Source organism: Carassius auratus, linkage group LG44F (assembly GCF_003368295.1).
Source record: "Carassius auratus strain Wakin linkage group LG44F, ASM336829v1, whole genome shotgun sequence".
NCBI classification, from domain to species: Eukaryota; Metazoa; Chordata; class Actinopteri; order Cypriniformes; family Cyprinidae; genus Carassius; species Carassius auratus.
In genome coordinates this window covers 3,715,860-3,733,757 of record NC_039298.1, presented here as the reverse complement: position 1 = coordinate 3,733,757, position 17,898 = coordinate 3,715,860, and the positions used below count along the sequence as shown (strand labels likewise).

The 17,898-nt window shown below is 37.8% G+C and overlaps 1 protein-coding gene across 4 annotated transcripts; it reads left to right on the top strand.

Moving 5' to 3' along the window:
* The first annotated feature begins 1,062 nt into the window (after positions 1–1,062).
* Positions 1,063–7,032, top strand: LOC113068342 (uncharacterized). 4 transcript variants are annotated; one of them, XR_003279520.1, is made up of 3 exons: positions 1,063–1,363; positions 2,918–3,058; positions 6,429–7,032. XR_003279520.1 is itself a non-coding variant. In XM_026241062.1 (3 exons), the coding sequence occupies exon 2, from the start codon at positions 2,968–2,970 to the stop codon at positions 5,641–5,643; it is 2,676 nt and encodes an 891-aa protein (XP_026096847.1). In that variant the 5' UTR covers positions 1,063–1,363; positions 2,929–2,967; the 3' UTR covers position 5,644; positions 6,429–7,032. The 4 variants fall into 4 exon arrangements, 3 of the variants coding, with proteins under 3 accessions (XP_026096847.1, XP_026096845.1, XP_026096846.1); XM_026241062.1 differs by having other exon boundaries at positions 2,929–5,644; XM_026241060.1 differs by having other exon boundaries at positions 2,918–5,644.
* Positions 7,033–17,898: the final 10,866 nt, after the last annotated feature.

Sequence of the window (17,898 nt, the reverse complement as noted above, 5' to 3'; positions counted from 1 at the left end):
ATTTATTTATTGAATCATTAAATCCTTTTAATTACTAGGTTAAGCTCACTGCAGCTGCGGTTAAGGCAAAGTCCATGGCAACCGTATCTCAGAGGGTCTGGGGAAGACAGAATAGCCTTTTGTGCTGGGAGCTCAAACAGACTGTATTGCACCGGCTCTTTATTCTTTATCTCTTTTGTAAATGATTTGGAGAAAAATGTAATAGTGCAACTAATAAGCTGAATTCCGAAGAGGTGCAGGGGGAAATATAGCCCGCAATCACTCAGAGGCTTAGTTAAACAACACTAATAATGTGTGTTTGTGACTGCCTTCGATTTGCACACGGTACACATCCAACTAAAGAGTCCATTTTGCATTAGTGTGTAAAATGTTTCTGCCAATACTCTGGACGTGCTGAGGGTTGTCAGGGGGACATGTTCACTGGTAAACACAAGTACAATGGTTTAAAATAGATCATTAGTGCAATAGAAAGGAAACCACACTAAAACAGTTCAGTATCCAAACAATCTTGAGAGTAAGATTCACACTTTTAAATGATTTGTCTGTAAACATAGTGTGGATATAATAAAATGATGCATGGAAAAGAAACTGCCAGAGTCTCAATAAGTTTGATTCATACATTGAATCTTTTAAAATTAATTAATTTATTTATTTTTTATGATCAGTTGTTGTAATGAGTTAAGCAGTTATGCATTCACAGCTTCTGTATGCAATTTTCTGGCCTGTACTATGTTTAAGAAACAGCACATTACAGACATGGAATCCAGCAAATGAACTGGATCAGAGATTGCAGATTTTACCCAACCTAAAAAGCCTTGGCATCCATTTAAAAAGGGGCATATAAAAAAGAAAACATTACCTTCTGCTATCAGTTTAACACATTGCTAAAATCCTCGAGCTGGCAACCCGTATGTGCCTCGAGTCTGTGGAGGAGGAGGGGCAGGAGAAACAACTCTCACTATTTTTATTTCAACTGCTAGCTGTCAATATTCCATATTAAAGAGTGGGTAATATGGTCATATTTTAAAGTTTTCTAATATTGTGTTGGAGTCCTCTACACTGTAAAAAATTATTCCGCATTTTAGTTTGTTCAATGTAATTTTGTAAGTTGATACAACTTGTATTTTCTGCATTTGTTCGTTCAACTTAACATGTTAAGTTTTCACTATCTCAACTAGTCAGTAAGTTGACTTAACTAGAGTATGAGTCGCCTCAACTTAAAAACATATGCTGAACCAAGCTCTCATTATTTATCGCGAGATCATGAGAAGCGCGAAACAGGTCTCGTTCATCGGCATTGCTGACAGCTGGAGAGTTCGTTGGCACATGGCAGATTTATCTTCCATCAACATCATCAAATCTGGTAAGTAAATATTCGTTCATATTTGTGTAATGACTTGTAAAATTACATCTATGAAGTAATCATCCATGTATTTGTTTACAATTTCAATGTTTATTGATAACATTCGACCATTGCTAACCCAGTTTGGCCAGTCATGTAGCCTAGCTAGTCAGCAAACTAAAGCTAAAAATCTAGCCAACTATTACTTCTTTTTTATTTATTAATTTTTTATTTAACGTAGGCTACATTATATCATTAAGTTGACAAAATGTGGTTGCTAACGTTAGACGTTAATTTCAGGATATTTCGATCCTCTTGTATTTATAATTTATCACAATAGACACAGTAATGTACAAATATCTGCATCTAATAATTCTGTGTGTGTGTGTGTGTGTGTGTGTGTGTGTGTGAGAGAGAGAGAGAGAGAGAGAGACTGTGTGCGAGACGGTGTGCTTCTGTGTGTGACAGAGACTGAGCGGGAAATAAGTGGCATAAAAAATACAGCGTTTTCATGTTCACTCTTCGTGTTCAAGTTCTTGGCGCCTAAATAAGCGAGTCTAATCACCATTTAAGCAAAGCGCGTCGACGCGTGAGTACGATAACAACGAGCTGACAAATGTAACGTTAATAGTGTAAAACTGTGTGAATGGTGCAGCAGAATTATCCGAATCCTCCGGTGTTCAAGCTGGATGCTCCAGAACTGAAACGTCGTAGTATAACCTTAGCTGTCAAGTGTAACTAACGTTATTTAAATGTCGAACTAGTTCAAAAGACTGGTCAGTTATATTACGTTTACTGTGGGAGATGATGTAACTATAGCAACCGCTTCACCATCGCTGTGTTTTTCCAAAAATTATAGTGGAATGCTTAATCAAGCTGTGTCTACACAAATCGCCAAATTATACTGTGCTCTAAAAGCATGTAACGTTTCTAGTCAAGCTTCGGGATGTTCGTCATAACTGCATCTTTAATGGACAGCTCTGTTGCTTAGATAAGTTCATCTTGTCACTGTTTAAACTGGCCTGTCAATCATCTTATTACAGTTAACATTATCTTAATTGTAGTTTATCACCAAATATCTTGATATGTGTTTATTATATATCTCTTACAATGAAATAAGGGTATGTTCATATTGTTCACCCCTACTATTTAGGATGACTCGTGAAGTATAGTATCAAATATAGTAAAGTTTAGTAGCTTAAACCTTTACAGTAACAGTAATAAAAAAAAATTAGATTAGCCTATACAATGTATATTTTAAAATGAATTCCATGCCGTTTAGCAAAATCAGTTACAGCTTTTATTTATAAATTCTAATGTAAATCTAGCTTACTGCAAGTGTCTCAGACAGCCACCAATCTAACACAGTGAGTATCTTTAAAAACCTCTTTAATTCAAATGTAGTTTAATATGATTGTTTAGAGGAAATAAAACAGCTTTGTGTAACCTTTAAATTTTGATTTGACATGGGAATAAATATCGATAACTTTTGTGAGAAACTATTACTCTAGTCCTGATCTTGACTGTGTAATCTGTTTATTAAATGTTGGTTGACTTTATTTCTTTTCTTCATAGAATTACTTCAGGCAGTACTGCAAGCAGTGTGGGGCATTTGCCCTTAACCAATGAAGTGGAGCTGCAAGTTCTGCTATTTCACGACAACCAATCAACTCATTGTGATAAGGCACTACAAGCTGAAGCACTGCAGTCACGCAAGTAACTATCCACTTCCCTGCATCTATGAAGACTGTGCGTGTTCATTTAGAACTGAGTTTGCACTAAGAAAACATTTGGCCAGGGACCATAAACAATCTGTCCGGCTCTCTGCTGCAGCCTTTACATTGAAGTGTGATCTTTGTGCTTTCTCAGAGACCTGTGGAATTACTCAATATTTCACACACTTAAAGACTCATCTCAAAAACAGAGAGAGTGTGAAATGTCCTTTTCAAAACTGCACCTTTCAGTCTAGAGTGTATAGTACATTTCAAGCTCATAAGAGTAAAAAACATCAGCAGTGTGGAGTAAATTTTTTTCGTACAGACATTTATCAAGCTTGCACTCCAGATCTTCCAGACTCTGAAAATACCGATTTTGAAGACAATCCAACACATTTGTATGATCTGGACCTCTCAGCATCTCTGTTATCTTTACCGTGTGAAGAAAATGTGCAAGATTTACTACATCGAAAACTAGCATCATTCTTTCTTCGGTTGCAAACAGTTCTTCATGTTTCCAAAGCAGCAACCCAGGAAATTGTAAATGAACTTGCCAGCATTTTCGCAGTTGCAGAAGAGTTTACACCAAACATAATTGAAGATGTTTTAAACAAGCACAACTGTGCAATAAGTGATACAGTTATCAGTGCCATAAAAGAGATAATTGTGAAAGCAAATCCATTCAGTTCTCTGACAAAGAGTGGCCCTTTAAGCACAGAATACAAACGGACAATTTTTTACAAGGAACACTTTCAAGTGATTCAACCTGTTGAATATGTTCTAGATGCGTCGACTTCAAGAAAGTGTGTTTATATTCCTGTTTTGCAAACATTGTCAGTACTGTTAAACCGTAATGATGTTCTAGATAAACTTTTGCAGACAGAAGACCGGGAATATTTTCCAGAATGGGCCCAGTTTAAATCATACAGGGACGGCCTATATTGTAAAGAGAATCAGTTGCTTTCTTCAGAAGATTTAAGTATAGCTTTGGGATTGTATATAGATGATTTTGAAGTATGTAATCCATTAGGAACATCTAGAAAGAAACATAAGATCTGTGCAGTTTATTGGGTGCTTTCAAATTTACCAATTCGGTATAGGTCTTCTGTCCAGTCAATATACCTGGCATGCCTTTCCTACAGCAGTGATGTGAAAAAATATGGTTACAGTGCCATTCTTGAGCCGATGCTGAAAGACATAGAAGTACTAGAAAATCAAGGAATATATGTTCAAAAACTGGGAGAAAATATTAAAGGTACTGTACTGTATGTCTCTGCAGACAATTTGGGTGCGCACTCACTTGGTGGCTTTCAGGAAAACTTCAATGTGGATAAATTTTGTAGATTTTGTTTGGCCAGCCGCTCAGAAATTAACATTCATAAAGTAAGCGATGGTTTGTTTCCACTCAGAACAACCGAAGTTCATGAAAACATTCTTCTGGAATTAAAGGGGACAGATTTGTTTTCTGTGGATGGTGTAAAAAGAGACTGTGCACTTAATAGACTCTCTCATTTTCACACAATTCAAGGATTCCCCCCAGATTTCATGCATGATGTATTGGAAGGGGTGGTACCGAAGGAACTGAGTTTATGCCTTAAATCCTTCATTTCAAAACATTATTTTTCTTTTGATGATCTTAACTCAATTATTCAGTCCTTTCCTTTTAAAAGTTCTGATAAAATTAACAGACCTCAACAAATTCCAAAATCTTTTGCAATAAAACGCACTATAGGGGGTAACTGTCATGAAAACTGGACTTTATTGCGATTCTTGCCATTGATGATTGGTGACAAAGTACCAGAGAATGACAAAACATGGCAAATTGTTTTGGAACTAAAAGACATTGTTGAACTTCTGTCATGTGGACATTTCTCTGAAGAGACATTGCACTACTTGGAGTTTAAAATCTCATCTCATAGGTGCTTGTTAAAAGAAGTCTTCCCTGACTTCAGTCTTTTACCGAAACATCATTTTCTCGAACATTACCCTGAACTTGTTCGTAGATTTGGACCATTGGTAGATTTCTGGACCATTCGCTTTGAAGCCAAGCACAGCTGTTTTAAAAGAGTGATTCATGATGTTCGGAACTTTAAAAATATCTTACTCACTCTGGCTACAAAGCATCAGCTTACATTAGCATACTGTCTAGACCAACCCAGTCTTTTTAAACCAGACTTGGAAGTTGAGCATGTTGCTTTTGTTTCTGTGGACACTCTGGAGCACTCTATGAAACGAGCTATAGAGGACAAATTTTCAAATATCACCACGGTATCTCTTGCAAGTCATGCATCTCTCCATGGGACTAAGTATGCAGAAGGAATGTTCCTGTCAGTGGGACAAACAAGTGGAATGGCTGACTTCGCCAAGTTGGTTAAGATTTTGATAGTGTCCAACAGAGTGTCATTCATCATTGAACCTTACATTTCATGGCCCATTGAGCACTTAAGGTGTTATGAACTGGAAAAAAGACTTGCCCCTGTACTAAAGGTTGTGGAATCACATGAACTAAATGGACACCACCCCCTCAACCCATACATGCGAGAAGGCAAATTAATGGTGGTTCCAAAGACCAACCTTCTTTATTAGGGTAAAGTATGGTTGTACATTACTTTTTATATTGAATAATTTGGTTTGATAGGAGTTAAAAATATATTTAGGGCGGTGTAAAATATATTACATTCATATCAAAATTGTGACAGCAGCCTAATAGACCTGCTTTTTCAGTGTGCTTAAAGGGATAGTTCACCCAAAAATTCTTTCATTAACTATACTCACCCTCATGTCTTTTCAAACCCGAAAGACCTTTGTTCATCTTTGGGGAAACAAATTAGGATATTTTTAATAAAATCCGAGAGCATTCTGACCCTTCATAGACCATAACAGTACTAAAATGTTCAGGGTCCAGAATGGTAGTAAGGACAAATTAATTTGTGTTCCAAAGATAAACTAAGGTCTTACAAGTTTGAAATCTGGGTAAGTAAATAATGACCGAATTTTCATTTTTGGGTGAACTACCCCTTTAAATGTTAATAAAACAACAAAAGACAAAGGTAAAATCATTCACTGCTCTGGACTGAATATCATCTTTAGTTTTAATAAAAATCAGTGTAAATGTATGTTCAATGAAACGTATACTTACAATTTGTAATATTAAGCCTATGGAAACAAATATAGCATGTGTATCTATGTAGGCTTTTATTTATTACTTGTTATAGCCATAATGAGTTCAAATGTAAAAATATTTTTAGTTTAGCAAATATTTCACTGCTTCCACTTATATAGGCTGAACCTGTTTATGCTTGTTAGCACTTCTACTAAGTACTACTTTATTAACACTATATGCTACCTTTCTCCAAATTACTTCTTTGCAGGTTGTAAAGCTTCCACTCCAACTTCAAAATGCTTCTTCGAGTGATCGTCTCTGAACGGGACATTCAAAAAATTACACTTGACACTGTCCCTGACACAGTCCATGGTTTCAAAGAGGTGCTGAGAAGCAAACTGCAGCTAAGAGACAGTTTTGATCTTCAGTATGAGGATAATGATTTTCATGATTTTTGCAACCTTACTTCTGTTACTGATCTGCCCAAGGACAAGGCGACACTGAAAATCCTGTTCAGTCCCTCTGATACATTTTCAGACTCAAGTTTGGACATTGCAGTATTGCCTGTATCACAATCTCCATCAACATCGACTCAAATCAGCAGCTATGTCTCAGAAATAAAACAGAGTCGTTCACATCCATGGCCTGCTGTCTTTACTATCCCCAACTTCTCATATGATGTTGAGCTGAGACTGAAGCATGGTAACGAGGCTTACAGTTCAGATGGAACTCTTCTGACAATGTCTCGAGACATGCAGACAGAAATACTGGATAAACTTGCTGAAGCAGTGTTCGCTTACAAAGCTTACCCAGATAAAGAGGAAATCAAAAATGTGGCTGTTGCACTCATTGAAAAACACCCTTGTCTGAATACAAAGACATTATTTTTGTGTCATTCGACGTGCATTCACAAAAGTACCACAACACATGCATGTGATGCTGCTGACGTAGGACCCAGATACTTTGCGCCTTGTTTACAAGCAGAGGAATGCCCATGCATTTGTTGTGGCACTCTTGTGACCACACGTCAAGGACTGGCATGGAAGAGCAGAAATTGTTGAATAATTTTTTTTTTTTTTATGCTTGAACCACTAGTGTCACTTGGACTAACTTAATGTCTTTTATACCTTTCTGGGCCTTGAACATAAATGAGTAGTTCCCTTGTTGTCTATGCAGGGTCAGAAAGCTCTTAGATTTCATAAAAAATATCGTAATTTGTGTTCCGAAGAAGAAAGAAAAAAACTAATACTAAAGTATAAAGTGAAACTGCTTCAATGCAACAGGCCAGTAAATAAACTTCTTATAACAGTATCGTTTAAACATTTTTTCTTTTCTTTGGGGGAAGGCTTCAAATCAACGAAAGAGGGTTGCAGTACTGCAGGGCCTGCCATGGTTCATGCATGAGAATCCATCGCAATTCATAAAGATCTGTGAGGTATGTTGGAGGCAGTTGATTAGTTGAAATTAAAGGGATAATTCACTTTAAATCGGAAATTGTCATATACTCACCCTCATGTTGTTTCAAACCTGTATGAATTTCTTTCTTCTGCTGAACACAAAGTTATTTTGAAGAATGTCAGTAACCAAACCGTTAACTGTAACAGCAGAAGAAAGAAATTCATAGAGTTTGAAACAACATGAGTGTAAGTGTAAGTATATGATGACAGAATTTTCATTTTAAAGTGAACTATCCCTTTAATGTATTTCTAACTGTGGGTAGAGTATATATAAGATTAAATATAGCAGAGGCTATGTTATAGGACAACGTAATATCAGCAATAGCACTCTTTGGAATGCAATTGTTTCCCTTGGGGACCCTCCATGCATTTGGATAATTTATTCACACTGGAGAAAAAAAATCACATACTAGCCCTTGTAAATGTTTACTTTCCTTACATCCCCATGAAAAACAATTACTATCCAAATAAAGTTGATTTAGAGATATATTAGAGAATGATTTAGATATATTCTCCAAGTGATTGAAATGAGTATTCGAGCACCACTTGTCATGAAGGTAGCCTTTAACAATAATATTCATGTTGTGTTTAAGTCTTTGAGCTTCAGTGTTGTATGTGTGAAAGAACATTTTTAAGTTTGTCAATTTTTAATACAGCGCACAGATTCCGAAGAAGAACTGACCAGGGGCATGACTCTAGGAATCATCACAGTGGTGGAAGATGTGACAGACCCCATTCCATGCGACTCTGATGATGTGGCCCTTGTTATAGAGGAAGAAGTTGTTCTGCGAGGACTTGGTGACATACCAAATGCATATGTGAACATGATGGGATTGCTTTATGCTTTTAACATAAACTACCCAAAAAACCTCAAATACACTTTCGAGGTAATTCAGCGGCTGCTGATGAACATTGGAGCGGATATGTGCAGTGCAAGAGTGCACTCCCTTAAAAATACATTAAGTTAGATGTTTTTGAGGTCAGGTATTGTGTATTCCTACCAAAGGCCTGTTTGTTGAATATTTTACAGTTTTTCTCTGAATCGATGGCCTGACATTTATTTTAAACAAGATGTCATGTGTTTTAAAGCCATTTTTAGAATTTATGGGGTGTTCTAAATGTAAAATCAGTATTAGTTTACCAAAAAGAAAATTATTTTGTTAATCAACCTCATGTTTCTCTCAACCTAAAAGACCTTTGTTTTTCTTTTGAACACACATCAAGTTATTTTTAATGAAATCTGTGAGCTTTCTGTCCCTTCTTTGACAGCCTACACAACTAGCACTTTCAAGGTCCTGAACGGAAGTAAAATACATCTTTAAAGTAATCCAAGTGACTACAGTGGTTTATATATTTGTTTACATATTTTGTATGAAACATTGTACATAATTTGTACATAAATTGTATGAAACCCTAGCAATGATTCATAAAACTGAGCTTAAACCACTGAAATCACTTGGATTACTTTAAGGATGTCTTTTCTGGACCTTGAAAGTGCTAGTTGTGTAGGCTGTCAAAGGAGGGACAGAAAGCTCACAGATTTCATTAAAAAATATTTTAAATCGTCTACCAACAAAGGCAAGTCTTAATGGGTATTGGATGGCATGAGGGTGATCAATTAATGGTATTAATATTTTACTGATTTTTTTTTTTTTTTACCTGAATACACTTTATGAAATTGCAATACCTTTTTATTTGACAGATTGTTTATTTTTGAAAATATTTAGAATTGTTTTGAATTTAAGTGAAGTGTACCCTGTATTTTACAGTTAAAAAGTTTTTACAAAGAAAAATTCAATCTTTTTGAATATGTTAATGAGTTTGCCCTTAACATTTATTGAATTGTAAGGGAAAATAAAATGGTTTGTATGGAAAAATCTGTGAATTATTTGGTTGAATGTTCTGTTTCAAGTTGAGAAAAAATTTAGTTGAATGAACATACATTTTAGTACAGATAACTTGAAAATGTAAGTTACTATATTTCAACTAATCTTTACAAGTCCAGGTGACTTGAAATAAGTTGTTGGGTCAACTATTTTAACTATGTCAACTAAACTTTTTAAGTTGAACATACTTAGTAGATTAAGTCAATAAAACTTAACTGAGTCAAAGCAAAAAGATAACTAAAAAATGTAAGTTGAGTGAACAAATTTTTTTTTACAGTGTACAACAGGTTTAAATGCATCTAAAATCAGAAGACAGTGTAATTTTATCAGAATATACATATAATGTTAGATTCATTTGCCAATGATTTCCAAATGATTTATTCCATGCAAGTTCGGAGCAACCCCTCCCTTCCACAAGCCTACTCTGCTCTGATTGGTCAGCTGGCCAAGCCTGTTGTGCATATAGGTTTCATTTCTGTATATGTGCATATATCCTCATATAGGTTCTTTCCATGTCGGAAAATATGATGACGTTGACTCTCTCTTTTGAGAGACAAAATATTTATTTATCATGCACTATCAAGGATAGATACACCATAAACTGTAAAATAAATATCTTTTTTTCAAAAACCCATATGACCTGCTCTTTAAAACAGTTTGCTCTGCATGATGTTTATTTGTGAGAAGTAACTTTCTGCAAACGCAGACTAGACAAATTATTATGATATCTTAGTTTTAATATCAATATAGCAAACACATTTTCTAATGATATGTTGAAATGAGCAGTCTACCAATTATATTAGGGTGGCAGCACCAGGAACACCAAGAGAGACTTGATGTTCACAAACAAGCAACATGCAGTGACAAAGTCGCTGGCGGTGTGAATGCAGCTTAAGGCAAAATCAAAACCAAAGTTGAAGCTCAAAAATCAATAATATGAAACACTGACTATAGGGATCAATCCTGCATGACACAAAACCCTGCTGACAGGTTAGTCTCCAAACCAGGCTAAGCTGATTAGGCTCCTCTGTTTATTGGGTTTAGAAGGGTTTTGGGCACACATCAGCCACAGACTGGGAGACCAGCTGAATCCAGTTTAACCAACTAAGATCAGCAAACCACCTGTCACAGTGTCTGGGTTGTTGTTCCCTGGGGTTCCACTAGATGTCCTCCTTTCTCACGGTGTCTGTCACCAGATCACTTCCTGTTCCCTTATTTGGTCAACTTCCTCCGTGTTGTGTAATTGATTGTCCCCCACCTGTCTCCTGTTCCCTCATTATCCTTCTGTCTATTTATACCCAGTCTTTCTTAGTCTGTGTTACGGAGTCCTTGTTTAATGTTGAGTATTATTCATGTCCGTCAACTCTTGCCTTGCCTTGCCTTGCCTTGCCTTGCCTTGCCTTGCCTTGCCTTGCCTTGCCTTGCCTTGCGATCGTGTCATATTTATGTTGTTTGGTTTTGACCTCTGCCTGGACTGTTTACCCCTTTGGATTATCCCTAAATAAACGACTTACCTGCAATTGGTTCTATCTCCGTGCCTCATTGGATCCTTGCCGTGACAGAAGGACTCCGTCAACACGAGAACCAGAGGTATGTCGGCCCATATCTCATCCCCAGCCACAGAGCAGGAGAGAGGCGGTTTTGAGGGAACTCGCCAGGTGATTTTCCGTGGGACCAGGGGAGGTCGCCGAGGAGGAGGTCGAGAGGAGATTCAGCATTGATCTCAACCATGGCCTCCCTGTGACCCGGGGCTCCTGTGGAATGGGTCAGAGCCACCGTCTCACCATGGCGAGCGGAGAGGTGAGAGGAAGCGCACGCCCGCCATGGTGGCGCCACTGCCCATGATGGCCACTAGATCATCGCCAAGAGGCAGAATGGAAGCCAACCCAGCACCGCTGCGGTCCATGGCCACCAACCCAGCACCACGAAGCAAAATGGCCGCCAGCCCAGCGTCACAGCACAAGATGGCCACCAGACCAGCGCCACAGCACCAAGTGGTCGCCAGCCCAGTACCACAACACAAGATGGCCGCCCGCCCCGTGCCGCAGCACAGGATGACCGCCAACCCAGCGCCGCTGCGGTGCATGGCCACCAACCCCGCACCACGGGGCAAGATGGAGGCCAGCCTCACACCTCAGTACCAGATGGCCACCAGCTCAGAGCCTACACCCAAGATGGCCGATGACTCATTCTTGGAGTATTTCTCCAGGCTGTCACAGATCCTGGAGGTTCCCAAACCGTGCACGTCAAAGCTGCTGAGCCAGCGCCACAACCCAAGATGGTCGCCAGCTTAGAGTCACAGCACAAGATGGCCGACTCAACGTCTGAGTCGCCAGTCAAGGTGCCACTGACTCGCCACCGTAGAGGGCGGAGGACGAGGAGACAGGCTTCTACCGTTCCTCAAAGCCTGGAGAACGTTGAGCCTTGGCCACTGCCGCTGCCGTCCAGGGGGAAGTTCCCGAGTGGGCCAATGCTGTGGCCGAGGTGGTGCCCGAGGTCGTTCCCGATGCGGTGCCCGATGCTGTTCCGGAGGCCGAGGCGATGGCCGAGGCTGATCCAGAGGCCGAAGCGGTGCCCGAGGCCGTTCCCGATGCAGTGCCCGAGGCCGTTCCCGATGCAGTGCCCGAGGCCGGTCCAGAGGCAGTGTCCGAAGCCGAGGCGCCTCAGGTTTCCACAGACAGTTCTGAGTCAAGTCATGTTCCCGTGAACTCTCCAGAGTCGAGTCAGATTCCCGTGGACTCTCCGGAGTCGAGTCAGATTCCCGTGGACTCTCCGGAGTCGAGTCAGGTTCCGGTGGACTCTCCGGAGTCAGGTCTAGTCACCGCTGACCCTCCAGAGTCAGGTCAAGTCACCGATCTTCTGGAGTCCAGTAAAGACACCAGGGGATTACCGGAGTTTCGTAGTCCCGTTGGTCCGGCTGCACAGAGGTCAGCTCCACCTTGGGGGGCTCTTGTCCTGACCACATGGCTGTGGTGGTCTTCTGCTTTGATCTGGGGGGCCCTCGTCTTGACGACACAGTGTCTGGGTTGTTGTTCCCTGGGGTTCCACTAGATGTCCTCCTTTCTCACGGTGTCTGTCACCAGTTAACTTCCTGTTCCCTTATTTGGTCACCTTCCTCCTTGTTGTGTAATTGATTGTCCCCCACCTGTCTCCTGTTCCCTCATTATCCTTCTGTCTATTTATACCCAGTCTGTCTTAGTCTGTGTTACGGAGTCCTTGTTTAATGTTGAGTATTATTCATGTCCGTCAACTCTTGCCTTGCCTTGCCTTGTTTTGTAATCGTGTCATATTTATGTTGTTTGGATTATGTTTGGTTTTGACCTCTGCCTGGACTGTTTACCCCTTTGGATTATCCCTAAATAAACGACTTACCTGCAATTGGTTCTATCTCCGTGCCTCATTGGATCCTTGCCGTGACACCACCATGGGCTGATTTAACTACTACAAGACCAAATCAGAAGCTGACAGTTATTGCACTGAATGAGATTTTTCTGTTTTAGGTTATTTGCTATCAAGCAGCATAGCTCGACAATAAAACTGTAAGCTTTTATATTTGAAGAATTGAATGTAATTACAAATCTGATGAAATGCTAAAACTTTCCTTCCGCAAAAATGTTTGAAATGTGAAAAGAAAGTGATTTGGTGGGACTTATAATCCAATCTCAAAGCACCTGGAAAGTTTTACTATAAACCGAGTCAGCAAACGGTTACCTGTCTACAGTTGTGGAGCTGTGGAAGCTGTGGAAGTCTACAGCTTTACTATAGATTATTACTGTGAATCATGACTCACTTATACTAAAAAAAAAAAAAAAAAAAAAAACACTAGCGAGGTAATGAATCACCTATTTCAGCTCTGACATATGATTTTTTACTCTGACATGCTTTTTACCAACTGTTATTTATATATTTATTTATTTTTAAGTGCTTTTGGTGTTTTACAGTTCAAATTAGATTACATCCACCAAACTCCAAAGTGGCATCTACCATGAGATATTCATGTGCATATGTCAACAGCATGATGAGCAGTGCTTTAGGGGATTGTGAAGATACTAGTCACTCGGTTTCCAGCTCTTATATATCATTTGTATTTTTGCTAATCACTTTCACTTACAGCAGCACTGTGTAAGGCTGTGCTTATCCATTTGTCTTCATTACAGCAACTGTAAACAGATTGACAAACCAAAGTGAGGGGTCTATTTTGTGTGACTAAAGATAAAAGCTTGTTTTTTTGCAGAGGAGCTGGGGGGTGTTGGATGTATCGTATGTATGTAGGATATGTTGACATTGTGATTGTTATGCTCATCATGATCTCATTTCTGACAGCACAACCTAGTAACCTTTTAATGCCTGGTGTCCACTTGCAGTGAACAGATCTTTAAAAGCTGTGTTTACCATTATGTATGTGGTGTTACATCAAAACCACCATGGGAAATAAGCTTTGACTCTTACCCTTAATTCTCTGTAACTTCCATTGACTGTCTATGACTTTGTTCAGCATCAAATACTAACACTGCTAGCTAACTGTCAGAACAAAAATGAGAGTCTTCCAGCAGGGTCTGAAATTTTCCAGACAGGCTGAAATGTATAATAAGTCATCAACCATTAGCCAAACTAGTGATATGAATCGGTAGTATTTTACTGACTTTGAGATACTGTTGTAGTATTTATAATGGTATGAATGAGTTTTTTTCCCTCTGTATATTTTACTTTTTAGTTTAGTATTTGTTATTTTTATTACTTTTAGATATGCTTTCATTAATTTTATTCAGGTTTAGTTTTCATTAATAAAATGCAGAGGGAGCTGTAGCATATCTGACCCGAACCAGACAAATTAAAGAGTCGATCAGGACTGTGTTTGAAACACGAGCTGAATTCCTCAGTAAGGCAACAGGAAGTCATAAATCAATCCGTGCCACAAGTCCCAAGCAAGATAACCAACCAAACAACTCTTTCACAGGACAGCTTTCAACATTAACACCATTAGAACAATTATTGACAATTTCAATTCGGAGAAGAGATTGTCAAATTTGGGGCAATTAATTGAGATGCAACACCGGACATCACATGTAAACCCATGAGAGTTATACACAATATCCTTAAACACTTCCCCCACCTACCAGAACCAGACTGAAATTCCTAAGGGGGGCATTTTAACCTCTGGTCTCCACAGAAGATCATGTCAGAGAATGGCAAAGAAACTTTTCTAGATATAAATGGACCAAAATGAACTCAAAATGACTTCTAAATGAATATCAGTCCATCGCTTCACTCCATATTCATTTATATGTAACCCACACATTTGACTCATGTTATAATCACTTATTGTGTTTGTCTTTTAATAACTATGGGATAGCATAAGGATACATATTCATGTTTCGTATGTATGTGTTTGAACCTGTTCGCTTGAAACAGTTCTGACCATCAGTTATTTGTCAAATGTATCATATTCTTGTTATAGGAATCATGTCCAAAATTAGACCAAAATTGCAAGAGCGGGAAAATATGGACCACATACTTGATAAGATATTGCTGTTACTGTATTTGGGTGCATTGTTGCAAAACTTAACTGTTAACTTTTCATGATTATGAATGATTATTATTATGTTTTTAACTGACTAAACATATGATTAATGACTTTATATATTTGAATGTTTGATAGAACACCCGCCCCTGCAGCTGAACTGGAAGTTTTGATTGGTTTTGAACCCGTGTCAGACCTGTCTGTTATTGGCCGTAGCTATATATATATATATATATATATATATATATATATATATATATATATATATATATATATATATATATATATATATATATATAATTAAAAAAGAAACAAAATGCTTAACAAAATTATTTGTAATTAGTTACTTTCCATATCTAATTGTAATAAATAAATTATGCATTACACTTACAGCTTATTCTATGCAGTTCTATTCTATCCATTTATTCCTAAATCCTAATCCCATTAATGCTTCAGATCATCTGTGACTTTTAGGGATTTAGAAGTACTCAGAAGGTTTATGAGCTTCTTTTATCGTTAAAATGCTTTGTGAATTACTCTTTCATAATTTTCATAATTTATATAATAAATTCATACATTTCATAATTTATATCATCATCATATATAAACATATTAATCAGCCCTAAAATCGTGCAATGTTATAAACATAACGGTAACATTTTACAATACGATTCCATTTGTTAACATTAATTAACAACATCAGCTAATATATATATATATATATATATATATATATATATATATATATATATATATATATATATATATATATATATATATATATATATATATATATATATATATTATTTAAGAATGTGTATTATATATAATATAATACATATTATATATAATTACAATACAAATTAATATTTGTATTATAATTTGTATTGCATATTATAATTGATATTATTTCATATTAATTGCAACTTGTAATAATACATTACTAAAATGCAATGTTTATATGCTAATATTAATTAATGGACCTGAGCTAACGAAGTATCAATGAACAATTGTAATTTTATTAATTAATATTAACAAATATTAATACATAAAAATGAATTACTCATTGTTAGTTAATATTAGATAATACATTAAACCAATTAACCTTATTGTAGAATGCTACTGAGATAACAGAATAGAATAGAATAAGCTGAATATTTTTAATTAATTTATAGTTCAGAATCAGAATTAGAATGAGCTTTATTGCCAGGTATGTTTACACATATGAGGAATTTGTTTTCGTGACAGAAGCTCCACAGTACAACAGAATGACAGCGACATAACATAAAACACATAATAAAAGAATAAAAAAAACAAATAAGTAGATAGTGAATGACAATATACAAATTGACAATTGTAGGCAGGTATATTACAAAATGCAGTTATGTATGTACATGTGTATTATGTGCAAAATCTAAGTGTATACTAAGTATGTGTGTTAGATAAATAAGTGTATGTGTATATAAATATAGTGTGTTCGCCGTTATTATCAGCTGTTCATAAGATGGATTGCCTGAGGGAAGAAACTGGTCCTGTGTCTGGTCGTTCTAGTGCTCAGTGCTCTGTAGCGTCGACCAGATGGCAACAGTTCAAAGAGGGAGTGTGCTGGATGTGAGGGGTCCAGAGTGATTTTGACAGCCCTTTTTCTCACTCTGGATAAGTACAGTTCTTGAATAGATGGGAGAGTTGAACCGATGATTCGCTCAGCAGTCCGGACTACCTTCTGTAGTCTTCTGAGGTCAGATTTAGAAGCTGAGCTGAACCAGACAGTTACTGAAGTGCAGAGGATGTATTTTATATTAATATATTTTATCACAAGAGAGGCCATGTGTTGTACTTTAATGTGAAATGAGAGATGATTTGCATGGGAGTGTCAAACTGAGGTAAAAAACAAACAAAAAAAAACATCTTTGAAATTTGACTTTAGCTTTCAAAAGCCGTCAAAAACCATTAACAAACAACAATAAAAAAACACTAGAGAAGATTACATTGTAATCAGTTGCAAAAAAAAAAATTATAGTCTTATAACTCATCTATTGTTTTCCATCACTGAATAAAATGATCAAAATATATTAAAAAAGTCAATTCAGAATTTATTTTTCAGAATTGTATGATATAAAGTCACAACTGCATGTTATAAAATCTGATTTGCGAGATATAAACTTGCAATTCTTAGAGAAAAGTAGGTTTATATTTAACAAATCTGACTTTGCTGCAGCCTGGAATAGAACGTCTCGGTTACGTCTGTAACCTCGGTTCCCCGAGAAGGGAACGAGACGATGCGTCGATAACGCTTTGGGAACGCATTCTGCGTGAGTGCGTCTGAAGTATCCATGTCAACTAGTCCAATGGCGAGAGTGAGCGTCAGGAGTGACGTCACGACCAGGAATTGATAAAAACCCCAACCGGAGCAACCGGTGTTAGCTTCGACAGTGCCGAAGCAAGTCGATCACAGGAACGAAGGAAGTATGGCAGGGAGAGGCATCGTCTCGTTCCCTTCTCGGGGAACCGAGGTTACAGACGTAACCGAGACGTTCCCCATCGAGGGAGAGACGATGCGTCGATAACGCTTTGGGAACGAGAATACCCAAACCGCCATATTACAAGTGCCTGAGTGTCAGACAGAAAACCCAACGCCTCTAGAATTAAAAACCTGAGACCCGGGAGAAGCGTCCAGGTCTAGGCTATAAAACCTGACGAATGTGAGTGGCGAGGACCAGCCTGCCGCATCACAAACATCCTGAAGAGAGGCCCCAGATAATAAGGCTCTAGAGGCCACCATACTCCTAGTAGAATGAGCTCTGACCCCCAAAGGGCACGGTAGGTCAGAAGACTCATAGGCAAGAAGGATAGCCCCAACTATCCACTTAATAA